This window comes from Tigriopus californicus, chromosome 5 (genome assembly GCF_007210705.1).
Source record: "Tigriopus californicus strain San Diego chromosome 5, Tcal_SD_v2.1, whole genome shotgun sequence".
In the NCBI taxonomy this organism is placed as follows: Eukaryota; Metazoa; Arthropoda; class Copepoda; order Harpacticoida; family Harpacticidae; genus Tigriopus; species Tigriopus californicus.
Window position 1 is genome coordinate 5288285 of NC_081444.1, and position 12542 is coordinate 5300826.

At 40.1% G+C, this 12542-nt stretch overlaps 1 protein-coding gene across 2 annotated transcripts in view; it reads right to left on the reverse strand.

The window, feature by feature from the left end:
* Positions 1-5225: 5225 nt before the first annotated feature.
* The window catches only part of LOC131880090 (degenerin mec-10-like), a 21268-nt gene continuing 13951 nt past the window's right edge, over positions 5226-12542 (reverse strand). For both annotated transcript variants that reach the window (XM_059226597.1, XM_059226598.1), the window contains exons 3-4: positions 10373-10896; positions 5226-5712 (exon numbers count right to left, since the gene is read on the reverse strand). In XM_059226597.1, coding sequence (XP_059082580.1) covers positions 5427-5712; positions 10373-10896 — 810 coding nt within the window. In that variant the 3' untranslated portion in view covers positions 5226-5426. The remainder of the gene's footprint in view (positions 5713-10372; positions 10897-12542) is intronic.

Below are 12542 nucleotides of genomic sequence, written 5' to 3' on the forward strand. Positions count from 1 at the left end.
TTGTCGAACATTTCAATTCTCATTCTGGCTTCTTTTCACATGTTGGAACTACGAGTTTTCAGTTCCGTGGTCTTTTCTTGCTCATTTTCATGACTATTTACTATTTACGTTGCCAACTTTTAACTTTGATTTCCTGAAGAGTTTTTTATCCTAGTTCCGAGAACATTTCGGCATCGAAAGTTCCTCTTTTGCTTGATCTGAAAATCCAGGATAAATGGTTCTATCGAGCGGTGTTTTACATACAATCTTCAACCGTTTAGAAAAACACTTTTAGGGCACCTTTTTGGAGAACGCACTGATTAGATTTCTTTTTTTTCATATCTGCTAGCACAGAAAAACCTAAAAATGATTGTTGTACATTTTGAATTTCCCACCCTTTTTAGCTGGAAACTTCGAATCCGGAATAAATGTGAATATTAATTTGCGATACCGTGAACGCTTCCAATGTTCAAAAAATACTCACACATTACTCACAAAATTCTAAGGCTTTTCGATATTCAAAACATACCGTTACTTTAACATTTCAAAGCTGTATTGCATCAAGATAATAAATTGAGATTGTCAGAAACACATTTTAGTATATATTTTGGAAATAAAAAACGTTAGTGAATTGATGTGCCTATTTCTACAAAGGCTAGATGCTACTGCTACTTCATAATTATGTATTTTAAGAAAGCTTAGATTTTATCAATTGCTGATTGCATTTGCTGGTTAACCTTTAGATTAGTAAAAAAAATAAAATGATATAGTGTCTTAAAATTGTTGCCTGTCAACCCACTTTTGGACAATTGTACTTACTTTTGGACACGTTCTGCCCACTTCTGTTCACTTTTTGACACTTTTGTCCGCTTGGTGTCCAAAAGTCAAGCTGATTCTCAAAATTGCCCACCCTGATTGGGGCTCATCTACTGGCTTCGTAACAACAAATTAGAATTGGCCCCATGTGACATTCCAATCCCGCACTTTCAATACACGTACGGTTTTCTTAGCCAAGCAAAGCTCCTTAAATATACGTGTATAATTTATGTTTCCTGATGAAACATTTCATTTCCCAAGTAAATTTGTTCATAAAGTGTCCAGGAGATATACTCTTTCGAGTTAAGGATCTATGATAGACGAGTAGGTTAGTATTGAGACAATGATATGGGAAAGAGAGATGAAGTCATTGTCAAAATTTCAGAGGCCCCTTAAAACTTTTGACGCTTAATAGCTCTTTGTCAAGGGATTAAATTAGAGTTCAAATTCATTTTATTATGAAAGGAATGGTTCACATAGTACTGCAATTTAATAAACTATCACAATTTTACTCATTAGCCTGCTTAAAAAATATACCTTTCAGCCTAAAATAAACTGGGCTTTTCGAGGCCGGGGTTTTCGNGTTCAAATTCATTTTATTATGAAAGGAATGGTTCACATAGTACTGCAATTTAATAAACTATCACAATTTTACTCATTTGCCTGCTTAAAAAATATACCTTTCAGCCTAAAATAAACTGGGCTTTTCGAGGCCGGGGTTTTCGTCTAACATTGCGCGTTGTTTCTTGGGTTTTTAGTAAACCTACTGTTTTTGAAAAGTACAACATGACATCCCAAAATCTGAGGTGGTATCATCGGACAGCTGCAACTCAACGGAATCAATACCCACTAACGGTTTACCATGGTTCTTCACAGGATGCAGTTCAAATCCATCCTTCAGAAGTAACCTTCACGACTTGACCTCGAAAAAAAGTAGAAAAAGTACCAAAAAGGTAACAAAATTAGGCATAAAAAGGTAAAAAAGTGACAAATTTTACGCAAAAGTTAAAAAATAGTTTAAGCTTGTCAAAAGGGTATCGGAAAATAGATTTAGTTTTTGACACAAAGCTGCAAAAAGGAACAAACTGTTTTAGCTAGAAAAATGCAACCAGCAGATTTTTATCATTGAGAAACTTTTTGTAAGACTAGAACATTGCTCTAAAAGCATGTAATTTCGGCATGAGAATGAGTTTTCTACATCTACAGCAGGAAATGAGTTTGCTTAAAGGTTTTCTTTGTAGGGGACTTTAATTTTCTGGCTAGCGTTGCAGAGAGGGAGGCAGGTCCCCATTTCGAAATCGACATCTCAGTCGTTCGAAAAGCTCGAAGAATTCGCGATCTTGCGCAATTTCTCCCAGCATGTTGCCACTAGAGAGAATAGTGTTCTCGACTTGTTTTTTAATGACCCTGATCTGATCCAGTACGTCCATGTGACGCCTAATAATCTGTCAGATCATATGTTCTCGAGATAGGGTCGACCATTACTTAAAAGCCGGCGTGCTCTAGAGTAAGACCGGCCAAAAAGGTCGGTCTGGCTAAGTTCAAGTTCAAAGATGAATAATGGCCGTTGATTATCGAAAGGTTAGAGGAGCTGGATCTTATTTCAATGCTTAAAAAGGGATTGTCCATAGATGTAGCTTTAGACAAAATGATTTTAGTTTTGGAGGACGTCTATTCCACTCCAGGAATCTCGGAATGTGTCCCACAAGGCGGGGCAGAGTCTAAAATTCCGAATTACAGAAAGCAATTGTTTAAAAAGAGTTGCAAACTAGCAAAAAGGCTTCAGAGCTCAGAGACTAGAGAGCCATGAGTCAGTCGATGTAGTTTATCTTGACTTTGCCAAGGCCTTTGAAAAGGTAGATCATGGCCTTTTAGTTAATAGGCTCCATGAGATTGGCATCCAAGGCAAGATTCTAACTTGGGTAAGAAGTTTCATTTGTGGTAGGCAGCAATTGGTTAAGGTTGAGGGATCTCTTAGTGACATACATGATGTCAAGTCGGGTGTTCCTCAAGGTTCCATTTTGGGCCCTCTCCTTTTCATCGTCTTCATTGCTCCGCTTCAGATGCTTGGTAGTAGTAATGTCAGTATCTCTTCCTAGGCTGATGCACGGACCGCTAGAGATGTGGGCAGCGAACGGAAGCCAAAATTTCGTTTCTCCGAAACAGTTCATGTTATTCCAAATAAGCACTTCATATGCCAACACGATCTTGTAGAATAGATGAACTTGACCAAATTGGAGCCCTAAGCTATTCTTAGGGAACAACCGAAGCATCACACTCAGCGTAGGCTCGATAGCATTCAATGAACAAATGAGTATAGTAACAATCATAGCGGAAAACTTGGAACATTCCAACAGCTTACGGTATGTAACAGAATCTTGGGCAAAGATTTAAGAGAAGCTGCAGAAATGCAACATGATAACCCAATAAGTAAGTGCATTTCAAAATGCGAGATTTTTCAATTTATCATCTTTATTCTCATATGGAAGAGAGAATATCCAGTTATGACGAGGGCTCGGTAAAAAATATTTTTTGAGGGCCAAATCATTACAAAAAAAAAAAAATTCTTTTGAAAGCATGAAATAATTTCTATTCACAGGGTAAAAATTCTCCAACGCAAATAGATAAGCCTTTTTCAAAGCAAAAAAGACAAATGAAAAGAAAACGTGAAATTAATTTTGCAAAAGTTTGAAACAATTACCAAAGGTTCCAATATATTTCATTACTTCAAAATCTTTGAAATCAAAATTCTTTCTTCGTGTGGACTGTGGATCAGTGGAACTCTCTTCCCCTGAGCACTCGTTTGACCGGCTCAAAGCGTCTTGTCCTTCAAGAAGTTGGTTGGCGCCAGGAGAAGAGGATCGAACTAATGCCACTATTCAATACCCGTTTCTCTATTCGTGTCTGACATGTCAACTACCTGTGCCTAGAGTTTTACGTACCTTAAACTGTACCTGTGCCCATCTGCTATGCCGTTAATGGCGCTTGGCGGTTGGTTCTCTTTTTTTCTTCCAAATCAATCGTGTTGTTTTCTTAAACCTATACTCTTTCTTACAAATAGTGTTTTCAAGTGGCATCAACAATGAACAATAAACAAAAGCCTGAGAAGTTGCCTCTTATCTTGGACCCCAAATTTGATAAACTAAACCATAGAGTCTTCTAGATCAAATTTATTTCGTCTGGGAGCTTTATTTGAGCTATCTCTCAGGGTGAAGAGACCTGGGCTAATGCGAACATTTTTTATTTGCTCTTGTGTGTGCTAAGAATTGAGGTTCTTGTTGCATTTTCAGTAAAAGCTCAAGTTTTTGCCAAAAAGACAAGTATGAATAATGTGAGAATAAGAGAACAAGTACTTTATTTCAACAAACCTAGAAGATATGTACAATGGAGCATTTGAGGGAGGTGCAGAAGGTATCTTTTGCAATGCATCTTAAAAAGTATCAACTAGCTTTTTCCATTACTAAGTTTAAGAGTGAATTGGAATGAATGTAAAAGGTTACAATTTTGAGCCCTCCAAAGAATCTGGGCTAGTCAAAACAATGGAGTAGTTACTTCTCTTACAGGTTCCTTTACTGCTTTATTTGCAATATCATAAAAATCGTCCATGTTGCTTTTGAGCATTTTGATGCGGAAATTTTACTTTCTAGATCTGAAATATGAAGTGACAAATGTTGAAACATACGTAAGCGTAATTGACATCCAATCTTTCATATTTTTGGCGACCACCCATGAAAAAACGTTGGTCTTACTTTTCTTCCTTTGATTTTTTGGTATTAAATAAGTTACCATGTCGACTCAACCTTTTGATATGAAGAAGATTTTGCGTCGGCTAGTGCTGGTGCAACAACGATTGACATTGATTCAAGAAATCATTGAAAAAGAAGACAACTACAATAGATGATACTTGTGCTTAGTCTGGTTGGAATATGATAATTGAGACGTGATGTGTTGTGAAAAACAATTCGAAAACTGAATTAACAGTGTGGAACAACAGATGGGTGAGGAACTAGCGGATTGGGGTGCGGAATCCGGACAAAAGACGGATGTATGGCAGAATAGTTCGTGGACACGAACACGGACAACTGAACTTACGGTAGCCGTACCTGACACACTGCAGATGGAGAATGTACGATGTTGATTGTTGTTCGTCTATCTCCAAGGTCAGCCAGATGTGCCGCTTAGAATTTTTTTTGTCAAAAACAAGCTTTCGCAACCGAGATTGGGTCATAAATGTTATGGAGAAAAGACCTTATGCAACTTGAGTTCATTAAAATATAATGAACTCAGATAGATTTTAATGGCAATATTCTCATCAAATTGATACAATCAACTTCTTTCTTCTACCACTTTGAAGTAGATCTCAGGATTTTTTTCAAATGGCAGAGCTAAAATACTAACTGATTAGGAAAAACTAGAGGATGTCTGTCCGCCATTAGAAAGTCGCAAATCTTTATTCTTGAATTAAACCCAAAAATGAACATTGAACGAGCTCGTTTCAGAATGCAAATCCAGATTCCATATTGCTCCCCTAATAAGTTTATCCGAATTAAGTGACTCTTGTACCGTTGTCCGTTATTATGGGGTGTGAAATCATTGCCGAATTATTGGCGAATTAGTTGCTGATTTTTGGGTTATTGTACAGTTTTCATGACACTATCAATGACGACCTCAATCACTTCAATTAGTGCAAGGAAAGAGATACCCATCCACAATGACAAAGCCCCACCCAAATTAGCGAAAAGACTGAATAAATCTGCATAGACAGGGAGTTCCTCAATCACAATGCGGCTTTGGGATGAGAAATAGAAGTCCAAGCGAAGGAGGTTTTTTTTTATTTCCTCATATATTGGATAAAGTTCCGTTTCGCTTTTCTCAATATCATCTGAAGTGATTGGTTGATCATCTTTATAGGACGAACTGAAAGAAGAAAATGTCAGTCGATATAAAGCTCTTAATTGCGTACATCCAATTACAACTCTGAAACAGTAAGTACCGTGCTTTTAAAGCAGATGATTAAAATTGACAAATAAAAGTGATGGAAAAAAATAACTACGAATTATGACTCAAAATATGTCACACCATGTTGCAACAGGTTTGGAGCAAACACTCCCATTTCTGAACATTATACTTTGCACAGAAGAACTGTTACGTAAGGCAGACCAAGGACACTAAAGCTCTTTAGAGTCCCTGGGCAGACAGAGCATGTAAGCGGGGAGGGATCGGTAGGTGGGCTATTTTTTTCTCCCTCTTTTCCTCGCGCGCGGAAGCATTCCACACCCGAACACGCCCCCCGTGCCCAAGACTTGGGACGAGGAAGTTCACAAACTACCTTGTCCTGACCAACGAATGAGTCGGGTTTGACCCATTTCTAACCAAGAAAGGCAATTCGAAGAGAAATACGAAATTGTCCTTTTTGTTTGGGTTTGAAGCTTCACACTGGATTTGTCCATCTTCTCGCATCTTTTGAGCCAAAGAATGATCGGCCGAGATGTTGTAAGGATTTCACGCATATTAACATGGTCGTCTTCACTTGTTTCGAGGAACGATACGAAAGTTTGTGAGCTTGGCCAAGGACGCCTCTACCCTTGACACAGTCACCCTAAGAATCGACAGAGCTCTGCTAAGCATTGAAAGGGCTAGATTTGAAGTGACCGTTCCACGACCCTAGGATATCTAAAGTGAAATCGTCTTTTAATTTATTGTGTGTGACTACTAGTTAATGGCCCATCCATGGGTTGACCTCACTTCCATCTTGTCGACCCATTTCAAGAACTTGGCCAACTTGACCCGCCCCCGCACACTGGATTAGAGCCATTGAAGATATCACATCTAAAATCGTCTGCTCGTGTGTTCCACATTAGAAAACTTTGTATTACACTCCAGACGAGACTCAAGACTGAAGAGAACGGCATGAAAGATCCTTCAGGGGTGGCCAAGTGTGGCCAAAGCGGTCTTACTCTTGTAACACCGAGGCCCGCCCATCCTTGTTTCCCAAAACTTGGCCATCCGAGATTGAACCAGCATCCAGATAAGAAATTATTGATTTGTGGTTTTGGACACACGATGATTTGCAAAGTGATTGTTGATCTGGCTGCCTGTGAATGTGGGTAAAAGAATGTCAATCATAGATTTCCTCAAAAATTTCCTTCTGTGGGTGAGCTCAGGACATGAGAAACCAAGTTGATTCATTCTCAGATGTGCTACCAAGATGAATCATTTCAACGACCGTTACTCTATAAATTGTGAATCACAATACAATACAACCCCTGAAGAGAGCATTAAAGGTTTATAGATATGACGTAAGAAGCCACCTTTAATTTAATGTTTATTCCCAGTCAGCTAATAACAACCACCTGTGTCTAGCCCTGAAGCTCAAGCTTGTGAACCCATGAGAAATATTGAATGAGGGAGTTTCTGATTGTCAATTAACGAAAGTATTTGTAGTTTCAATTAGGCCTTGGGACTCCATTCCATATTTCAAGCCTGAAATGCAAAGTTGTTGGCTTGTGCTCTGGCCTATAAACACACCAAATGCCTTTCAAAACATAGAAGGAATGCTGAAAACCAATATTGATCATTGTCATCAATTCTAGAGCCTAAATGAATCCTGAAAAGGTATCCACTTTCACGAGATAGGACTTCACACTCAAATCAAGTAGGTTGATACCAAGCATTTCCATCGGCCTTGATACTTCGGGTATAAAGTGTTTCATGGTTGGGATGGATAAAACGGCTAGTATTTTCTGCAGGCCTCTCAATTTTCGTCGCAAATTTTGATTTCATTTCTCATCATTGGCCAGCAGTGCAACTGCTCGGCATGTTTACTGGTTTTGATTATTTCTTGGGTGTGATGCATGAAGGGCCCTTACAACTGGTCCTCTGGATGATTTTGGCACGACAAAAAAATACTCCTTTGAACTAGAGTAGAATAAACCCTACCCCATGCCACGGACTTCTAGAGATAGACTTCTAGAGATAGATTTCTAGAAATCCGTGACCATGCAAACGAGATGCGTCAGTGAGAAGGTAAGTGAGCATTTGGGAGTCAAGTTAAGCAACCGCGAGTGGGCCCAAAAGGATCCCTCTAGCCCGGTAGAATTCTGCTTGTAAGTCGGATGTCCAAAAGAATACAGAATCTTTCATTACAAGTGTTCTTAAACCGGAAGTTTCTTGCTGTAGATCAGGGATGAAGGATCCCAGCTTGATTTTGAAGTATCCACTGATGCAATCCAGAATTGCAAAAAAATGTTGCTTCTTTTAGGATTTCTCGTAAGATGTTGCCAACGCTAATGAAGGGGTGGATGAGCCCTCTGACATATTAATTGAGTGTTGTAAAGTCCGTCACCAGGTGCAACTTTCCGTTTGCCTTTGAAACATATAGGCCAGGGCTCACACACGTCGTAAGGCCTGAAGATTTTTTTTTGCTTGGGTTAACTTGTCAATGAGATCATTTGCTTTTTTCTTGGTGGCGTGGTACGAACCATGCTCTGGTAACGTTGCATGGGCTTATTGTGTCTTCTTTTTTGCGTATGATCTCCATCTCTGAGCCTGTCATCAGGATCTCAGGCAATTCATTAGAGATTGTGCTTCTTCTTGAATGTAGTTACATATTTCGTGAGGGAACACCTCTGGAATAGCTTTGAGGCGAACTGAGTCTTTGTAGGAGATATAGACATCTCTTGACACTTTGAAATTGATGTTTGATCTCTGCCCTGCAGATAGCTCTTTTACTTTTAGGTTTATAGATCCAAAATAGTATATACCTAGGTTGTTTGCCGCCCGTATTCTGACGATTTCATTTCTGTGAATTTGGCCTTCATGAGCTGGATTCTCCGTTGAACAGCTTACCCTTCTCGTCTTACCATTGAGACGACTGCCACAGTGGTTAAAAAGCCTTTTGAAGTCAATCAGAAGTAACCAAACAAATCTTGGTAACTATTCGCCATATGAGCGTTAAATTTGAGCCACAATTCAATAAATCAATAAGGTCAAAATTACTTGTTATGGTTTTTGCGAGGTAGGAGACTGTTAAGATGGATTTGCGTATTTCTCTCAATACTTGATAAGGCATTTTGACCACCGTGGTGAGACGGGTGAGACGAGAGGAGAGGAGACGACCGTATCCAAGAATCCAGCTTTGGTCATGCTTCTTCACCATCGAGAGGGGAAACAGCAGGGATATTGATTCCCTTGTGACCGCTAGTAAATGGTGGTCAAAAAATGGCTCTGAAGAACCAAGTAATTGAAGGTTGAGTGAAAATTGAGGGGCGCTCCTTGCCGCTGTGGGCGAATCAGCGCCTGTTGATAGTCGATCTTCTTGCAACGCCACCGCCACCTGGCGCGCTTTGCCACTGTCATCCTCAGATTGATTGGGGTGTTTTGTATGGTTGCATTTGACTAGGCACATTTATTGCAAATGGCCTTTCTTGTTGCACTGTCGCATTTGGAACCAGGTGAGCGATTCTGATTCCGATTTTGAGGGGCATATTCACTCTCAAAATCATCACGGGGAGCAACAAAATGATTGTCATGCCCACAGTCACTTCAGTGAGTAAAAGGCGAGTGTTCTAGACAACGCTTTTGTTTTGAGGCTTTTTCATCGTCCCTGATCAGTTGCTTTCACGTAAGAGTCCGGACCAATCAGCGACAACCAGGAAAAAGGAGACGAGGCGTCTTTTACATGAGTGTCATTAGGTAGACTGTTTATTTATCATATATTTTTATGGTTGTTAAACCGAGTTCAAAAGTGTGAGCAACGTCATTTACTGAAAATCCCAAGCCAACAGATATTGAAGAAGTAGATCCATTGCTAATACAATCGAAACCTACCCAAACCCCATATATCTAACTTTGATCAAGCATACCTAAGCTAACTCATCCTAACCAAACCTGACCTAATTAGCCCTAACCTAACCTAACCTAAACCAAACCAAACCTAAACTAACCTTTAGGTTGTAGGGACCTCGGGCGCCCGGGCCGCGGAGCAAGCCTGCAGCAGCTCGATTTCAAGGATATTACATGCTAATGTCTTGTCATTTCAAAAACAGGTCTGAAAAAACTTGGAAAAGATATCGCTCCCACCAGAATTTGAATTCATGACTTATTCGTTGCGTCTCCGTAGCTCGTCCCTCAGCGCGTATGACCATTGGATTCTCATTTTTCATCCTATGAGATTTTGTAAGCAATACTTTATTGACACGAGCAAACCCTAGATTTTTCAGCTGATTTGACTTTGCTTACACTTTTGACCTGGGGATAATTAACAGACAGTCTCATCTTGGACTCACTCCCAACAACAAGTCATGCCCCAAGCGAGGATCCTATGTGGTTTTAAAAGGACTTGGCCGATCCACCCATAATCTGGACATTTTCGGCCTTCTAATGTCATTCTAAACAAAATGTCTTTGCATTATATGTTCGTAATGCGTCTTTTACCCTAGACACTTTCTTTAAACTTCATTTGAGGTGCGAAGAAGTGAATGGATTAAATCCATCCCATTGTGTACTGATGTGGGCACTAAAAGTCCCAGAATGTTTGCATGATGACACTTTTTATCTTATCATAGAAGGTACTTACGTCATGTTGAACTCTATTGCTTTATAAAACCATCCACTTTCGGAGGGCCAGGTCAGGGCTGACGTTCCAATCTCATAAATGGTTTCGTTGCAATTGGGTTGACATCGGCATTTATCACTGTTGTATGTATTGTATGAGGATCCTAAACAGTCTACTGAGGTCTGGTTTTTCATTGAGCAATACTCAAATGGTGGGATACCCTGATTTTGATGATACTCCTTGATGTTCATATCATCTTGGTTGTGATAAATACAATCGCAATTTTGCATAAAATGCTGGAGGAAACACATGCGGGAACATCCAACTTGGGAGTATTTCCAATTAGCAACAATCGGAAACTTTGCTGTTGTGAAAAAGGTCTCATTCCAGGAGTCAATACATTTAGATGGGTATGGTGCAGGTTGCCGAATGTTTTGCCTGATCTGCAGACTAAAACTCGTGGCAGCTCCCGGAAAAACATCCCTTCCCAATTCCTCAATAAGTGGAACCTCATTGGGTTGGTGAAGAACCACGCGCAGACCCACCTGTAATTGATTCGATGACTTGAAACAATGACGAAGTGATTACGCCACGCATATTAAAAAGACCTCATAGGTAATAAACGGGCAAATTTAGTCATGTTTGGCATAACATTAACAGAGTTATGAAATGGTGGAAAAATGGTTCCTCTATAACAAGTTGCAAGCACATTTCTTGAAATACATGTATGATCCGTTCACCTTTGAGCTCAAGAGCAGTCTTATACTTATACAGTCCAGGTAATGTTGACATTTCTGGTGATTCGTTGACAGTATTTTCAAATTCTGAATGAAAGTCCTAAATGAAACCCTTTACCACGCAAAGCCTCTTCACTGGCACATCACATTAAATGGGTTTGAGGTATGTATGGATGTAAATTTCTTCAGTGTTAATATACTTAATTGCACAAATAGCCGCTAGAATTAGTTCGGTAGATTTTTTTAAAAGTATTTCATTTTTTTCTCGAACATGATTGGGTTTCGTTGTCTCTTACCTCCTTCTGGCATTGAGTTCCAAATTGGAATTGAAAACGCATTGGTGGACGTTTTCGATGGGTGAGATCGGGCAAGGGCGACCTTCTCCTTCTCGCGCTTGCATTCCCAGCTCTCGATGTATGAACACTAACTTATCCAATATGAAGGGGATATTTCGCTACATAGCTTTGAACGTTTCAAGGAGAAGAACCTCTGCGGTAAGGTGGCTTATTGATGGAATGCCAGCCTTTTATTAGGATCTCGCCTGAAATCATGTCGGACAACAGAAAGCCCATAACACGGTTCAGAGTGATCTGTAGTTGCGTCAAAACCTCATTTTTTGGATCGTTGTTGCGTATTTGGCACGTACCATATACTGCCAAGGCATACCTTAAGTTTGATATGATCAGAGACCATGGACTACAGGTTTCAAATTGTGTTTAGGCACTATCTGGCTCAGGCGACCAAGGATGCCCAGTCGTTAAATTATTGTGATGTTCAGTTTTCGGAAATGAAGCTGCCTTGTTAAGTAATTGGATATTTCAAAACCGAGAGCACTCACAGAGGGGAGTGGTTTGAGAATGGTTCCGTTAATTGTGATTTGAGGCTATCGACCTAGCTGTCGTAAGACCTGACTCCCAGCGAGATGGTTATGTCGACTGCATAAGCGATTGTAGAAGCGTTTGTCTACAAGGGGAGGTCTTACATGTAGAGAGGGAAGAGTAAGGGGGAGAGCACGCTCCCCTGTGGACAACCGAGTGTCACTTCCGTTTCGTCCGATAGCCCTGTTCCAACAACCACCTTGTGTGATCTGTTTCCTAAGAAAGAGGACATCCACGCGATACTATAAGCATCGAAACCAATTGCTTCCAACTTACGGCAGAGCAGATTTGGGTCAGCACAATCAAAAGCTGCCGTGAGATCAAAGAAGATCACTCCGACCATATCTCCATCTCCAACGCATCCCCTACAGTTTGAATTCATTGAGAGGACCGCAATTGCTGTCGATCTGCCCTCACGGAAACCATGTTATGAGCTTGGAAGAAGCTTGTGTTTGTTCAACGTAATTTGAGATTTGGTCCTTGACAATCGCTTCGAGAATCTTGGATGCCACCGGTAATAGCGAGATTGGGCGAAAATTCTTCTCCTGATCCTTCCTCCCTTTCTTCTGAAAAGGC